The 16,119-nt window shown below is 51.3% G+C and overlaps 6 protein-coding genes across 6 annotated transcripts; 3 read left to right on the forward strand and 3 right to left on the reverse strand.

The window, feature by feature from the left end:
* Positions 1-1,086: 1,086 nt before the first annotated feature.
* On the reverse strand, positions 1,087-1,608 carry TrAtP1_003024 (uncharacterized protein; the record flags this gene model as incomplete). Its single annotated transcript, XM_066111714.1, has 1 exon — positions 1,087-1,608. The coding sequence occupies one exon, from the start codon at positions 1,606-1,608 to the stop codon at positions 1,087-1,089; it is 522 nt and encodes a 173-aa protein (XP_065967793.1).
* A 1,136-nt stretch (positions 1,609-2,744) lies between these two features.
* TrAtP1_003025 (uncharacterized protein) lies at positions 2,745-5,928 on the forward strand. The gene is made up of 2 exons (XM_014087640.2): positions 2,745-5,282; positions 5,347-5,928. Exons 1-2 carry the CDS (start codon positions 3,965-3,967, stop codon positions 5,850-5,852), a joined length of 1,824 nt encoding a protein of 607 aa, XP_013943115.2. The 5' UTR covers positions 2,745-3,964; the 3' UTR covers positions 5,853-5,928.
* Positions 5,929-7,273: 1,345 nt separating this feature from the next.
* TrAtP1_003026 (uncharacterized protein) lies at positions 7,274-8,627 on the reverse strand. The gene is made up of 2 exons (XM_014087641.2): positions 8,429-8,627; positions 7,274-8,360 (listed from the first exon to the last, which is right to left on the reverse strand). Exons 1-2 carry the CDS (start codon positions 8,567-8,569, stop codon positions 7,335-7,337), a joined length of 1,167 nt encoding a protein of 388 aa, XP_013943116.2. The 5' UTR covers positions 8,570-8,627; the 3' UTR covers positions 7,274-7,334.
* Positions 8,628-9,412: 785 nt separating this feature from the next.
* Positions 9,413-12,094, reverse strand: TrAtP1_003027 (uncharacterized protein). Its single transcript, XM_014087642.2, has one exon. The coding sequence runs from the start codon at positions 11,995-11,997 to the stop codon at positions 9,625-9,627; it is 2,373 nt and encodes a 790-aa protein (XP_013943117.2). The 5' UTR covers positions 11,998-12,094; the 3' UTR covers positions 9,413-9,624.
* A 557-nt stretch (positions 12,095-12,651) lies between these two features.
* TrAtP1_003028 (uncharacterized protein) lies at positions 12,652-13,575 on the forward strand. Its single transcript, XM_014087643.2, has one exon. The coding sequence runs from the start codon at positions 12,799-12,801 to the stop codon at positions 13,447-13,449; it is 651 nt and encodes a 216-aa protein (XP_013943118.2). The 5' UTR covers positions 12,652-12,798; the 3' UTR covers positions 13,450-13,575.
* A 521-nt stretch (positions 13,576-14,096) lies between these two features.
* Positions 14,097-15,817, forward strand: TrAtP1_003029 (uncharacterized protein). The gene is made up of 2 exons (XM_014087644.2): positions 14,097-15,202; positions 15,277-15,817. The coding sequence occupies exons 1-2, from the start codon at positions 14,583-14,585 to the stop codon at positions 15,620-15,622; spliced, it is 966 nt and encodes a 321-aa protein (XP_013943119.1). The 5' UTR covers positions 14,097-14,582; the 3' UTR covers positions 15,623-15,817.
* The last annotated feature ends 302 nt before the right edge of the window (positions 15,818-16,119 follow it).

The raw sequence follows: 16,119 nt of genomic DNA on the forward strand, positions 1-16,119 counted from the left end.
TCGGAAAAAAGAAAGACGATGATGCAGCTAGTTAAAGAAGCGTCGCGAGCCCTGACTCGAGGCAGAAGCCACAGCTTCAAAGCACAATGAATCTTCAACTGGTGGCTGAGGCCTGCGCGCCGATACAATGGTCGAGTTGAGGCCGTAGCAGACTTGGCCTCGCGACAATGTGGCGCCGAAGGGCTATCAAAACGCCGACTAAGCGGGGAAAGGAAGGTCACCACCGACTACCGTCTCTCGCGGCCTGATGGCCCGCCTTGATCGACCGTGGCTAGCAACGACACGGCGTCGATTCGAGCTGGTGTAGGGCAAGTACAGGAATGTACTCGCCAACATCTCCGGGCGTAGCCTGATTCACCCTTCGGATCCGGCGAGGCCATCCTTACTCTGGGGGAGGCGTTTGGCGGTGGCAAAAGGAGGCGCCGCGGTACTCGGTCATGGAATTTTTCTTGGAGCTTCTTTCTTTGGTGGCTGAAGACGGACGAAACCGCGGCATCTAAGCTAGGGATTATGTGTATTTTAGTCGTCGATAGCAGGCGGTCTTCGTATAGTAATAGCCTTTTGCTTTCCGTGTATCCGGCTCTGGAGCATGGCTAAATGTCAGAATTCTGTCATCAAGCTTGATTTTGGCAGCGCACGATGGCGTCGGTTAGACTCTGTCGAGACTTTATTCATCTCCCAGTGCAGCGCGGCATCGTAGATATGTGCAAATTCATCTCGTCGATACGATACCGCTCAGTGGCATCCGGTGGTACTGTATCTGCATTATGTATGTCGTCCTGCTGATGATCCGGAGCATCTCGTCTTGGTAGGTGGTACGCAGATATACGAGATGTACGGAGTCGGTACGATGCATACGACCCCAGTCTTTCTCAAGACGCCAGCCCTGGCGCTGCATTAATGGCTGCGCTAGAGGCCTGAAGGTGGCCACCCCTGGCCTAGGCCCCGGCCGGTCAGCGACTAAATGATCCCGGTCGCCGTTCTCGAGCAAAGCAGTGGTCGGGACGTGTTTGATAAGACGGCGAAGCGGCGGCCCAGAGAGCCTCATTGGCGAGCCGCGAAGAGCAGGCGGACTTTCCAGCGGCATCACAATATCCGGGGAAGCTGTGGGGAACTTTTGCCAAGGAGGGCGTAAGCTAATCGGCAAAGACGGGAATTTTTCCTGCCATTATTAGTCCGTAGGCGCTTTTGGCAAGCCACAGAGCAAAAAGTTCCGCTGGAAGAGACGAAAAAGCGGACTGTAGAGGGTCGCCCTCGCTGTTGCTGTGGCCTCGCAGATAGAGCTGCGAGATTAAGGAACAGGCAAATCCAACATTGCAAGGATGGTGGTGATGCTGAACCGAGTGGCCGTGAGATCGGCGCCATCCATCCACACAAGAGACAGGTGGCACAAGTAGGTACCTGCTCCTGGCGACTGGTGGTTGAGGTTTCATTCAGTCGCGGCAGATGGCTGTTGAAGGCATCGACAAGACTCTTGGCAGCGCCATCATCGCAGATTCCCGAGGGTGCAGCGATTCGTAGTCCCCCGCTATCTCTTGCCAATGTCAAGTGCGTGTTCCTGGATTGGGAATCGGCGCCGCCACCACTCTGCCCATCCTGCTCTGCCATTCCCTCCAGAACACTAGCGGCAGTGGTTGGCACAAGCCAGAGAGCGCGAGGGGGGGCCTAACAATGCACATGCGCCGGAGTTTTAATCAGTGGCAGCAGCGGCCTTGCCCAAAAGTGAGACGTAGACCCGGAGCCAAGACGGGACGGATGCCAAGACGGCTCTTACAGAGACGATCGAGAGGCGCGATACGGCTTGCAGGAACTTCTGCTTTCCATATTGGACGGGGAGATGGCACAGAAAAGGAGGCGGTGACATCACTGGCTGCCTCTGAGAATGTTGGAATTGTTCGCTTTCATGCGGCTTTGCGGTGAAGGTTTGCTCTTTGCAGCCACATCTTCCATGTCTGCATCCTTTGATGGTTTTGAGTTTGTCCAGTCGGCGGCGATAGCTTGCATCTATCTATGTATTGTATCAATTCAAAGACGATGCCTCGGTCTCGCTGCTTTGATAAACCAATGAGTTATGGGTCCCCGGGGAGGTATGGAGAACTTTCGGTGTTTTGCCACGAGAATGGATAGATGCGTCTCACGCTTGACAGGGTACCTTTGCAACTCGCTCGTACCCATACTGTAATGTACAAGTAAGAGATAATACCCTGGGGGGGGTGTTGTTGGAGATACAATCGAGCCGCCAGCGCGGTACGAACAGACATTGTTGTCGCAGCAATTTCAGCGTCATCTACTGTATGTCGAGACTTTGCTGTAGCTGCACAAGTACGAGTGCGGTTGGTGTTAATTTGGCATCTGGTTCACACACCCCCACCCCCCCCCCCCCCCATTGCAATCATTGCTGTATGTACTGTAGCATTGCGTGCATCCAAGCTATATGGAGCGCAACAGCATCGCGTCGATACCCGAGCTGCCTCGCTCTCCTTTGGACCTAGAAATCACGTACAATCAGTCAAATTGAAATAACCATCGTCATACCCGTGTGTCAACACCAGCAACTCCAAGCTGTTATAAAGACAACTCTCCCCGCGCGCCACTCGGTTGTGGCGAGTCATTTCGCCGTTTTGCCTCCTCCACTCCGTATAGTCCTCCACTCTGTATAGTCCTCCACTCTGTAGATAGGCATTAATAGCAGCAGGGACTGTTAGACGCGCTCGCGAATGGTCTCTCTTGATCGCTGGCAGCCCAATGGCGAGATAGCAGACAGTATGTACAAGTATGGACCAGCTCCTGTCCCTTTTCTCCGCAATGAGGCCGGGAAGAGCCATACTGTACGCCCTCCTCTGACACGTGACTCCATCTCAACTCATACTTGCAAGCAACTTCTCCAATATCGCTGAAATTCCAACCCTCGCTCCAGCCGTCCAATGGCACACCACCCGTTTGCTCTTTTTTGCCCCGGCCAGAGCCACAGCCGACGCTTGAGAAGCGCACCCCCTCTAGTGTCACGGATCAAACCCCTCCCCTCCTGCTCGTGTGCTACTGGTTCTGCTAGCTCGAGCTGCCGCAGCTAATAGAATCCGATTATTCGCCAACATCCCACCGTATAGAGTTGCTAGAACGCCTCTGCTGCTTGTTATCTGGCCTGCGAAGAGCAAAAGAACCCGACTTATCCGTCCACAGGCCCTGGACTAACCCTTGCCACGCCGCATGCTCTGCGCTATTTGCTTTTCTAGGATCGACGTGGGTTTCCAGAATACCGCCTCCACATACGCCCGTCGAATTGGGCAAGGCGAGATGGTGTGCGGAAGAACTTTTGGTTTTCGCCTCCACGGTGTACTCGTACTTGTATGTTGTAGCACAGGCAGTGCTGGAGCCCAACTCTCGCGATGGCCTCTCCGTTTCTCCTATCGGCTGGGGGCCTTTGGCGTGTTTGTCGCGCGGGGGTGGATACGACTACTAGGCGTCACCGGATTGATTGCCTCTATCGCATGGCATCGTGAGATAACCCAGGCCCCCTTCTCCGGGGTAAGCGGTCCGACTAAGATGGTCTCGCTCGATGGCTGAAGGATGAACAGAAGTTCTCAAACGCCTGAGCTGAAGCGCTAGTGGCATTATCTTCACCCAGGGTTGGTTGTTGCAAATCATTGTGTCGGGGTTATACTCGAGAGGTGGAGAACCCCAGGCCTTGCTCCGAGGACGTTTATGTAGGAGGGTTACATTTCCATACCAGCTGTCTCCTACCCCAGCCTCATTGATAAAGACCTGCTCCTCCCACGTGTAACAATCGCTTTCTTCATTCCTCTCAGCTCATCCCCTTGAGTCCTTCTCATCCTCTTATATCCCCCTCCTCTCCCACCACCTCAACCTTGGTTGTTGTTGTTGTTGTTGTGGTGTGTGTTCCATTGGTCCTCCTCTTCTCTCTCTCTCTCTCTCAAGAGTTAGGACAGAAACATCAACCTTCACCATGGCCACTCTTCAGCCCACTGGTGGCTTACAGCCTATTGCCATCGACAACGATGTCATCAACACAGCCATTGATGCCGAGGCAGAGCTCGAGAAGCCCCCGATGATTCGGGAACGAGTCTGGGGTTTCGCTGCCCGTACCGACCCCACAGTCACCTTCGAGGAATACCAATACTGGGCCAAGATTGAGCGAGAAGAAGAACACCAAGCCAACCTTACCTTCAAGGCGGAGCATGGCCCAAGAACCGTGAAGAGTGTCTTCATGGGCCGTTTCTCAAAGGGTATCCACCATGAGAACAAGAAGAAGGCTGAGGCGGCTGCTGCAAACAGCGGTACCGACTCTCCTGTTGATGAGAAGAACCCTGGTATTCTCACAACCCAGGATTCTGGCGCCGCCACCGAGGCGGAATGGAAGCAGGCCTCTCGTGCCATGCGAACAGCCAGTTGGGGTACCATGTTCTATCTCATCACTACCGATATCCTGGGTTGGTCATCAACTCCCTTCGTCTTTGCCAGTGTCGGATATGGCCCTGGTGTTGCTCTGTACATTGTATTTGGTGCTGCCGCTGCCTTCTCTGGCTACATTCTGTGGAAGGTCTTCCTTGGTCTCGACTCATCTCGCTTCCCCATGGTTTCTTTCGGTGATACCTATTTCCGAGTTTACGGATCATTTGCTCGTCACTTCATCAATGTCGCTCAGGCCATCCAACAGTTCATGACAGTCGCTGTTTTGATTCTGGGAAGTGGTACGATCATCGCCCAGTTGTCCAGTGAGAGCATTTGCTACATTGCCTGCCTCGTCATCTTCATGGTGGTCGGCATGGTCTTTGGTAGCATCCGTTCTCTGCAGCGCATTGGTTGGCTTGCCAACTTGTCCGTCTGGATCAACATTGTCTCCTTCATTATCATCATGGTTGCTTGCGCCAACTTTCCCATTGACTACCAGGCCGTTACAAGCTCCACTCGGATCAAGACCATCGAGCCCATCAAGACATTTGCTGGCCCTCCTCCCGATCAGTACCAGCAGCAAGCTACAGGTTTCGCTGGCCAGTTTAACGGAATCAACCAGATGGTGTACAGCTACGGTGGTGCTCTCCTGTTTATCGCTTTCCTTGCCGAGATGCGTCATCCTTGGGACTTCTGGAAGGGTATGCTTTGCGCCCAGACCTTCATCTGCCTTGTCTACATCTTCTTCGGTGCTTTCGTCTACGGCCACTATGGACAGTACTCTGCTTCCACCATCAACACCGTCATTCAGCCATTCTCCCTGCAGACTGCGAACAACGTTTTGAGTTTGATCACAGGAGCTATTGCCTGTCGTAAGTATCATCTCAATCCCAAATGTATGTTATTTGAACAGCGGCTAACCTACTCATCCTTTAGTCATGTACATGAACGTCGGCATGAAGACTGTCTACGTCGAGGTCTTCCAGGAGATTATGGGTCTTCCCCCGATCACCACCCGCAAGGGTCGCTGGTTGTGGTATGCCCTTGGACCCCTTTACTGGGCTCTTGCTTTCATCGTCGGTGCTGCCGTCCCTAACATCAACGGTATCTCCGGTATTGTCGGCGCTCTCCTGATCCTCAACTTCACCTACACTTTCCCCGCTTTCTTGTACATTGGATACCGTGTCAAGATGGACGCTGCTCTGCCTGGTGAAGGTTTCGACCCAGCTACCGGCGTGACTACCCGCCTCGACTCTGGTATGAAGCGTTGGACCCGTGGATTCATGGTCAACTGGCACATCAATATTGTGAACATTATCTACTTCCTTGGTGGTCTCGTTTGCTCTGGTATGGGCTCCTGGGCCGCCATTGAGGGTCTCATCACCATCTTCGGACCTGGAGGTACCGTGGCCACCTCATTCGGATGTGCTGCACCTGTGTAAATATTTAATAACTTGCTCGTAAATAACTCTTGAGCCTATATACCACTTTCTATTCTGAATTCAAAAAAGTTCAATTAATCAACTGATTGCTTGAGTGCAAAGTGACTGTGTCCATGGAACTATTAGTCGAGTAGGTTTATTTGGTTTGAGTTTTTGCACATGGCCTTGAGTTGCTCTTCAATTAATTTCAAAGCAGTTTTGTCAATCAGTACCTATTTTTTGCAGTTTTTGTGGTCTGAAAGCTTCTGGGTAGTGGAGCTACGCTAGGTACAACCTAGATCCTGGCGAGAACTGCATATACGAAATATACGAGGAGCCTATTCTGACCTACTTTTACCTCTTAGGTAGCGCCTGAAACGCGTTTCGCAATTCTGCTTACGGTATAACGACTTATGTCATTACCATCCCTGTTACTATTGCTAGACTTTGATAAAATTGATCATTTGCGCTTGGGTGGATCCACGCGACTACTCAACAGCCCTCTTAGGTCCAACTAGCCATGAAGTCATCACAACGTCTTCAAGACTGACCCAAGCCTTTTATTTATTTATCCTCATCGTTTGCAGAGCCAATTGTTTAAAATGTTCGCATAGAGTTGGATTGTCGAATCGGGTTGCTGCCTTTCTTTCTTTCTGTCTTACTTAACCTTGTCGCGCACCACAAGGCTTGAACCAGTCTGTGTTGTCTGCGTAGTATTAATGCTTTCCAGCTTCTTTATATAATTTCTAGATATTTGTATGCATATACACGTATACGATGCGCATGTCTTCGTGTCTCAATTGTTCATAACCCTGTTGCTTAAAGCGGTTAGAGCTTAGTCCAGCAACTTCCCTTCAAGTGTCTTGAACACGTCCTGATACTTCGCCGCAGTCTCTTTTGGAGATTTACTCTCGAGGCATGAGCTACTGAGATAGTCGCAGACGTATTGCTTATAATACGAAAGGGGCTTCTACGCCGGATTTCTACCCGGCGGCATTTCAGGATCCTAAAATGTAAGTGGTCAAGATATCGTCGACCAGAATGACTTCATCGGCTACTTCGCCAAGAGCGATCTCGAGCTTAGTTTCAACCAGAATGATGCCATAATCAAGAAAGACTCAGGGCACGCCGCTGGCGAGAACGATTTCGTAGGTCCGAGATGCGGCTGGCAGCTGTGAAGAGAAATTTGCCGGCCCCGAGGTTGAAGAAATGGCAGAATTTTCTCTAGGAGAGCTTGGAGAGGAATTGGACAAAACTGGAGGAGATTGCCTTAGATGACAGCGGTTTTTTGCTTCTTTTCTCTGTGTAGTGTCCAACATTCCTTGTATCATTCTGGTTGGATCTCAGCATGAAGGCGGTAGTATTCTTCAAGTTTGCGTCTAGAATAAGTTACTATCCAGGCTTCCCAACCGAGTTTTAGAGCATTAGAGTGCTTCATTTAATTGGCTTAATAACATAAAAACCTCCAGTTGTTGGATTCAAATCTATGTACTCTAAATCCACTTATTGTATACTCGCTCTCTGTATACCCTCTAAAGTAATACCGGAATCCATGGAAACTTGTCTTAGGGCGAACTCGTAGAACCGCTGGTAGGTTTCCTCCCACGACATACTATAATCTGGCACCATTTCTGCCACCTCCGCCGACGTGACGAGACTCATAACGCCATAGATGCGGTCGCGTGGGTCTACGGCTTGCCTGTGACGAATGGAGTGCACTACGTCTAAGAGGGAAGGGCTCTCGATGACCCCGTTGCGCTTCGCTTCTGCGGCTAGGCTTTGCTCGAGCAGTTCACGGATGGGCCTGAAATCGACAGCGTCACGCAATTCCGCAATCTGCTGCCACGACGGCGACAGCTCGGCCAACTTGATGCGCGCGAGGAACTTTCGTGTTGATGCTCCGCCGGACCACTCGAAGAACAGGTGGCCTACCTGCATCCTGACCTGCGGCGCAAGAGCTGCTTCCTGAACGACCCAGACGCGTTGGAAGTATGGCCTCTCAAAGATGTCTCGCAGCGCAGCGTTTACATCATTGCCATTTAGATAATTCCACGGCATACTGTCGTCGCCGATTTGCGTATTGCTGTTTGCGAGATACGACAGGATCTCAAAGCCAAGCTGCGAGTCGGGCGTTGGCATGCCGATGTAGGCAACGACCGACTTGCACCGCTGGTAGATTTCGGCCATGAGCTGGACCTGATGTGATCTTTCTTCGATATCTTGCTGGTTGATGCATAAGGCATCGATCCATAACTTTCGCTTTTGCTTTCTGTCTCGGAGGTGGTGTAGGGCGTTCTTCAAGTTGGAGCCGAGGGGAAGGCAACGGCCGTCGCCTAGATCAATCGTGTCTGTCATGCGGGGGTTGCCCCATGTATATGATAGGGCTTCGTAGTCATTCAAGGAGTCTAGGGAAACGACGCGGAAAGTTCCGCAGAACGAATCGTTTTCAGATCCTGGGTGCAGCTCGAACAGACGGATGTGCTTCTTGCTTGGGAGAGGCTCGTGTGAATACAAGCCTTTATCGTTATGCTGTAGGTCAGAACGAGTGTTAGAGAGCCGCAATTTAAATTCGACGTTTGTATATTTATTAAACTTACATTGTTTCGGAAAGGTATGTTTATCTCGTCCTTAACCAATCGAAACCAAAATCCAGTGGACAGCCGATAGCCAAAGATCCGGAAAGGCACGGAGAACGAGCATGTCGTGAGCTTCCATAAGTAGGTGATGCCAGCAGCCATCGTTCATGATTCTTGGATGAGCCGTGTTGACTATGCAAGAACTCTCCGAATATCTTGCAAGCTCGAGGCAGTCGTTTATGACTCAATCAGGCAGCTTTCAGCTTCCAGAGGTGGGTTACTCTAGGCAGCGCAGCCCAAGCTCAGCCTCAAAACCGGGTGGCGTAGCACTTCAATGCGTCTGCAGGTGCCCAAGGGAATCCTCCTCTTGTAGGCGGGCAGCCCGGTTCTTAGGAGAGCCTTGCTTGGGTCTATAGAGCATTGAGGGCGACTGAAGTTTCATGAAGTCGCTCAAACCACCCTGGACGAAGAGTTATGGCTACGCCTTCAGGGCGCAATTATTACCTTGAATCTTACCCGTAGCGGGACCTAGATCCGGCTGCTTGTGTTACACCGTGTCTTGACAATGCCAGCGCTACCCCGGCATCTCGGGCATCAATGGTAAGCAGCTACTCCGGTGATAGGATGGATCATGTTGGCCAAACAGAACAAAGTAAAGAGAAGCTAAAAAAAAAAGGTTTCATGCGAAGCATTACATTACAGAAAGAGTTGCAGTAATTGATAGATGGGAAGACGAGTACCAGGTAGTTGATAACGAATTCGAGCAGGCATTGCATGCAAAACAAGATCATTTTACCATCTAGTTTCATTTCAACAATTACGTCTTTTAAATAAAATCGCAAAGTGCTCTATGAATTGTGGTGACGTGGTGTCGAATATCGCTCTGTGCTTTGTAACTGGTGTCGCGACTCCGAGCACGAGAGACATGGCTTTCAAACCAAGTCTGTAGATTTGCATTCACGGCATTTAGCGAAAAAAAAAACATATGCGCTGCTGCTCCAATTGCAGGGAGATAAACAATGACTTGGTCAACTTTTATTACAATCCGTAGCTAGATGGTGAAGCGATTAAATTAAAGTAACATATACAGTGCTGTAGTGACAGCAGGACAGATACACAAGAAAGCGATAAAGCATCAATGAAGCCCCCAAACTCCGTTATACGTCATAATCCGTTCAAATACATCGTGTATCGCATAATGTTGAGCAAGCCTCAGCCTACCGGAGTTCCATGTTGTTTGTACCGTTGAATAATTGGTTCCAGTCATACTGCACGTTTGTGTCTACAATCGTACACCAGTCCTGGGTGAGATCCATCTGAAAGTCAAAGTCACTAAAAGTCGTATTCAGGAACTCGTTGGAACTGAACTCGATGGTGTTTGCGGGCTGGGACATGTAGAACGGATCTCCCGGGACCTGTTTCGGCGGCAGCGAAGACAGTTCCACCGTCGATGCAATGCTCGGGCTTGCAAGAGTGGAATTATGGCTGCTGACGCTGCTGGGAATGGTGGTAGCATGGCCGTTGGTGGCGGGCTTCGTACCTTGGCTGATGCGCAATCTTCCAAAGTACGGCACCACAAGCGTAAAGTCGCCTTGCACATTGTATGTACCATAGCTGGCGGCTACAAGTGTCTCTAGCACTTGTGCGCTCTGCCGTGCCACCGTACACTCCAGTATACTGTCTGTTTTCCTCAGCTCCCCAATGAGTGTCTCTATGAGCTGGTATTCTTCCGCGTAGTAGGAAACTGCTCCGAGTGATCCCTCGGTGTTGGGCGACCCGGATAAGATTGCTAGAATGAGTGTGATGGCGGAGCTGAACATGGTAAAGTCCATGAGCTCGCACTGGACGGATTCTGACTTGGGTGAGCCTCGAAGGCGGAGATAGACCTTGATGAGCTCTCGACAAGCCTCCATGGTGGACAATCGGCTGTGTTCGTAGCGCCGATCGGTTTTGGCCTTGAGCATATACGGTAGATGGATATGCTTGAGGGTCGAGTAGTAGAATATCTGAGCAGCCTCTTGGAAATAGATTGGGGGCATGGTCAGGCTGGGGTCGTACTCCTCAGCCCATGATGGAGGGAAGGTCTTCTTCAACTCCTCCATATCTTGATCCAACTGCACGGTTGTCGCATAGGGACTTGCGTCTGAGTTCTGATTGCGGTCAATAACACGTCCCATTATGACGCATGTGCGACGGAATACCGCCTGTGGGGGCGAGAGCATCAGGGCCATGGAAGCATCATCCTTGGTTGCAAGACTACTGATGGCGGAAGGGAATCCGAGCATCATGCACAGCTGGCGCTCCGATTGCCAGGTCAGGGCCCACAGGGACTTGTTCTGGATGCTCGCATTCTCATCGAGCCTGTCCAGACCGATGACGGTGGCAGCGCTGATGCCGTGGCGGATGGCCATCCAAGCTCTCTGCGGCCGGCCCATGTTGACGAGGATTTTGTGGAGGAGCAGGTAGCATTGCACAGCTTGTGGGCTCGCTTCGCCTTCGACGGCAAGGAGGACAAGGGCAAAGCGGATATACGTATCAATGATTACCTGCCGGGAGATGTCGGGTGAGATGATGGCGCGCTTCCAATGACGGGGAAGCTGCTGAATGCAAAGAGTGAGGAAGAGGATTGCATTGCAGAAATCGACGCCGCGGCTGTAGTTGAGGACTTGGCTCAGGTACGCTTCAGCAACGTCGAGGCTGGTGACGTGCATGGCGTTGGAAAAGTCCGGGCCAAAGAAGTAGGTCGGCCAGATTGGCCAGAAGAACTTTGAGTCTTGGAGGATGAGACGAAGCGTCTCCGGGTCGGGAATGGGTGGCTTGAACGAGCTGATGGATTCCTTCATCAAAAAGGTCATGGAGGGATCCTCGGGGTCGTCGTAAAGCTCGCCCTCGGTCTCCCGGATGAGCAGGGCATCTCGGAAGAGGCTGATCAGAGGCGCATCTACCGCAGTGATGGACTTGTCCGCATGGTCTGGCGGACTGCTGGACGACTCGTGGTCGAGAGAGCCTGGAGAGAGGAGCGAAGAGGGAGGGCCGGAACCAGGAGCCACGCCGAGATTAGGAAGAGCAGCGATGGGAATAGCATCGATAGGAGCAGTCCCGAAGTTGTAGCTCAGCGCCACATCTTTCTGCAGAAGCCCGTGGTTCTTGAGGTTCGTGATGACTTGAATCGCCCTCGTATTGATGTCCGCCGGGTTGGTCGACGAGGCGATGGTGGAGGCTGAGGTGGACGAGGCTGCGCCAGAGGCCGAGGCCGAAGACGCCTCATCGTTTGGCTCGAGCGCATCGCAGAGGCCGCTGATGAGGTCCTCGAGCTCGGCCACCCGCCGGCGCAGCAGCGCGTTGTCGGCGGCCAGCTGAGACACGGACTGAGACTGAAGCAGCCCCGGGGCCTGCGCATGGCCCGGCCGGCCACCGTCTTTCGGACGCGGCTGCTGGGCCTGGCACGGCGTTTGATGGAGCGAGCATCCGTGGCAGACGGAGCTGTTTGGCGGGAAGACGCACCGGACCTTTCGGCGGCGGCATTCGGCGCACGACTTGGTCCCCAGCCGCATGCGTCGTGCGGGTCGTTGGTCCGAGAAGTCGTCCATTTGGTTCGAGGCAGCGTACAAGGGCTACACGCAACGTTGATGGTTTCGTCCGGGCCTTGACCCGAAAGCCTGGGTTATTATTAGTACAAGTATGTAGGGAGGAGAGATGCGCCCACCTGTCTGGCTGCTGGACAGTGCATCCAGAACTATGTCGGGCATGCGATCATCTTACTAATGCTCTGAATGCATTGGAGAGCCCCGTCTAATTGGTCGACTCGTATGTAAGCACCCTGTGGTTTTGGGTTTAGTCTGCCATGGTATCCGCCGATGGGGCGGACGAGTTCGCACGAAGCCAGTAAAGAGAATGGAGCGTTTAGTGGCATCGAAGAAGCACAGTAGAATGTTCGACAATGCCCGCGGAACCTAGCCTGCATTTTGATTCGCTCTGATTCGGCCGTCTCTATAAGCCGGAGATGCAAGATTGAGTGATTACCCATAGTAGTTACCGGAGAGGGAAGTTGCTGATGCAGGTCAACGAGGCAGTTGCTGGGGCAGTTGCTGGATGAACTTGACTCGTGGTTCTGAAACTGCAACAGGCCATTGGGCGGGACCATCTGAGAAATTACTTACACGGGGCGCATGTTCTGGATTGCTAACCGACTCTATAGAATAGATTATTGAATCCATTGGATTGATAATGCTGCATAATGTGCTCAAAATGGCATTTAAAAGCCAGCGTCTTGGACGTGTTGGAAAATCCAGCAGAGCAAATCAGTTTACTCTTGGATCTGTAACTCAGTTGAATTGTACAAGTCATTTTCCCAGCTTTTCAAAATATTAGAACCATCAATCTCTTCCACAATGGCTACTTCACTCAACGCTAGCCTTCAAGCAACCGCCACTTCTCTTCAGGAAAACATTCCTGAGCCCGCTTTTAAAATCATCTCTGAAGCCAAGGCCAACGTCGAGAAAGAATTTGACGTCAAATCTACAATCCAGCCTGGCCAAAAACTCCCCGAATTTACCCTCTCCAATGCTAGTGGAGTGTCCGTTAACAGTGTTGACCTCCTGGCCAAGGGGCCGCTTCTCATTGTTTTCTACCGTGGCGGCTGGTGCCCCTATTGTAACCTCACATTGAGGGCTTACCAGCAGCGCCTGGAAGACTTCAAGGCACGCGGAGTTACTCTGGTGGCGATTACGCCGGAACAGCCTGATTCTTCACTTTCTACCGCGGAAAAGAATAAACTTCAGTTCCCCGTGTTGACTGACGATGGCCTTCAACTTGCCCGAAAGTTGAACATTACCTGGGAGCAGCCAGAGGATTTGGTGGATCTTTCGACTGGCATGGGGGCTGATCTTCACAAGCGCCATGGCAACGATTCGAACGACATGGTAGTTCCGACTACGTTGTTGGTCGACCAGCAGGGCGTTGTTAAGAACATTTATGCGGAAGCAGATTGGACAAAGAGACTGGAGCCTCAGGAAGCAGTGAACTGGGTGAATGCACTATAACTGCATAAACTATGGACATGGCAAGGCACAGAACTTGGCGACTTTATTAGCTTCTTCCATCCGATGCCAAGTTTATCTAGAGAGCATATGAATATCTAGAGAAGGCGAAAATAAACGTTATTGAGCGACTCTCGATGCTGGCGGATGACTAAGTGAAGATGCGTGTAAGTGGGCTCAGCTCAGCTCAGCTGCTGGTGCCACCGCAATGGTTGCAACGCACGCCGCCCTTCCGACGCCTCTATTGGCCGAGACTAAACAAAGCCTTATCGAATGTCCCGGGCCTGCTGAATTATTGATTGCTCGTGCGCCGCTGTGCATAATACGAAGCTTGGCGTGGTGCCGAAGCACAAACACACAGAGACCCATGCAAGGCACTAACACCCGCAACGCCATATTCTGACAGGCACAAGCGCCAATTCTAACTTTGTAGCATCTCAACTCGCCCGTAGCATCTGTTAGCGATGGCAACTGGCCCTTTTCTGCACGCCAAGCGCCCTTGAGATTAGCCACTGCTGTGTTATTGGACGGGCGTCTCGCCAGACCCCTGGCGATTGGGAGCGGATTGGTTGGCGCCATGTCATCTTTTTTAGAAAAAAAATCCTGCTTCCCGTGTCGGCGGATCGAGCGAGCCGGCGGCAAAGTTGGGTATAGCTCTGAATAGTGTTCAGCTGCGCCCTGAAGCTGAGAGACGTGTGTTTACGTCTTGCAGCTCAAGCCTGTTTTTGTTTTCTTTTCTTTCCTGACCTTTGATTTATCTTGTTTCTTTCCATATTTTTTATTCTCTTGTTTCTTTCGCTTTCTACGTCTTCTTTTGCGTTTATTCTGGTCGTTTTGTTGCGTCGAATTCGAAACCTGTCGGCTGCTTCAACCATTGTCGCGCGATTCCCTCGATTTAGACAGCATAGAAGAGTCCACAGATAGAATCGCATTGCGCGTGTATCTTACCACGAGAGAGTTGCCTTGCTTTTATCGCGTGCTTCCGACAGCCAGCAAAGAAGATTGAGTTCTTTAGATGATCTAAATTGGACTCAATTCATCGCTGCTTCATCGTCAATCCCAGATTCCCCGCCCCACGTCATCACCCATCTTAACAGACCCCTGCTCTCTGCTTAGGAAGAGGGGAAAAGAAGATCATGATCAGCTTCGCTCTTCTTGGGCTCTTCCTGCTTGCAGGCTTTGCGAGCGCCTCGACCTCTGATAAACGCGGTCTCGTTTACGTGCCCAGTACGGCTCATCCCACAGACGACCAGATCTGGGTGCAGTCTGGCAGCGATTTAACATGGTACTACAATTACCAGTCGGAGCCCTCGGCGGCTTATAACAAGTCTCTTTCGCAGCAACAATTCGAGTTTGTGCCCATGATGTGGGGTGTGTCGAGCAACCTCAGCGACACAGCTTTCTTGAACCAAGTCAAGGCGCTCATCAGCCAGGGCACCAACATCTCGCATGTCCTGGGCTTTAACGAGCCAGATGGCTCAACCAGCACTGGCGGAAGCGGCATCAATCCCGCAGACGCTGCAAAGGCCTGGGTCGCCAACTTCGAGCCTCTGGGCAAGATGGGCATCAAGCTTGGTCTGCCGGCGTGTACGGGAGGACCTGATAGCTTGCCGTGGCTGAAGCAGTTCCTGTCGAATTGTTCTACGCTTGTTAGTACGGATAATCAGAAGAAGAACTGCACTTTTGATTTCTTGCCTGTGCATTGGTACGATAACTTTGCAGGCCTGGCATCGCTTATTGGAGAGAGGAGAGCGACGTAAGTCTTCTTTTCAGACGGGTAGAACGGTTACAGCCAATGTTATAAAGTGATGCTGACACAATGACTGATAGATGGCCCGATACCGATATCTGGGTGACCGAGTACGCGTTTGCGAACCAAGACCTGCAGACAACACAGGAATATTTCAACCAGACGGTCGATTACTTTGACAAGTTGGATTACATTGCGCGGTATACCTATTTCGGCGCCTTTCGCTCCAAAGTCTCCAACGTCGGGCCCAACGTACCGTTTCTAAACAATGCTGGAAAGCTGACGGACATTGGAGCCTGGTACCTTGGTTTCTCCGAGACGAATGTTAAACCCACAAGCTCGGCATCCTTATCGGCTGGAGTAATGTCTAGTTGGATAATTGGAGGAGTAGGTTTACTGACGGCATGCATTAGCGGATTGTTGTGAATATGATTTGGGTGATTGAGCAATGAGTGTGACGATATATAGACGTAATCGGTCTGCTATTTTGCGAGCGTTGATGGACATAATTAATTAATGGAATCTGGGAGATACGACAGCGCTATATTGTACACATATATATAGACCGATACATGAAAATAGATTGGTAGTTGTTTGCTTTTAGAAAATACAAACTTGGCTGTTTCGCTTCGTCTCCTATGATGACTCTACAATGGGTTTTATTCTTGAATGATGTTCGGCTCTCCACGTCTTTGGAGGCTTAAGCATCTATCCACATCCGTGTAGAGATAACCCAGCCCAACATGCATATTCAAATCGGCGATACTTCATACTACAAGAGGAGGTAGCTTTCCTTGATACAAGTCTCCATCGCCCATCTCGTTATCAATCCCAGCGATTCATGCATCTCCGATCAACTCGGCCCCATCCTCCCCCGACATCAAACGCATCCGGGTGGCGCAGCAACGTGACGCCGAGAATCC

Source organism: Trichoderma atroviride, chromosome 2 (assembly GCF_020647795.1).
Source record: "Trichoderma atroviride chromosome 2, complete sequence".
In the NCBI taxonomy this organism is placed as follows: domain Eukaryota; kingdom Fungi; phylum Ascomycota; class Sordariomycetes; order Hypocreales; family Hypocreaceae; genus Trichoderma; species Trichoderma atroviride.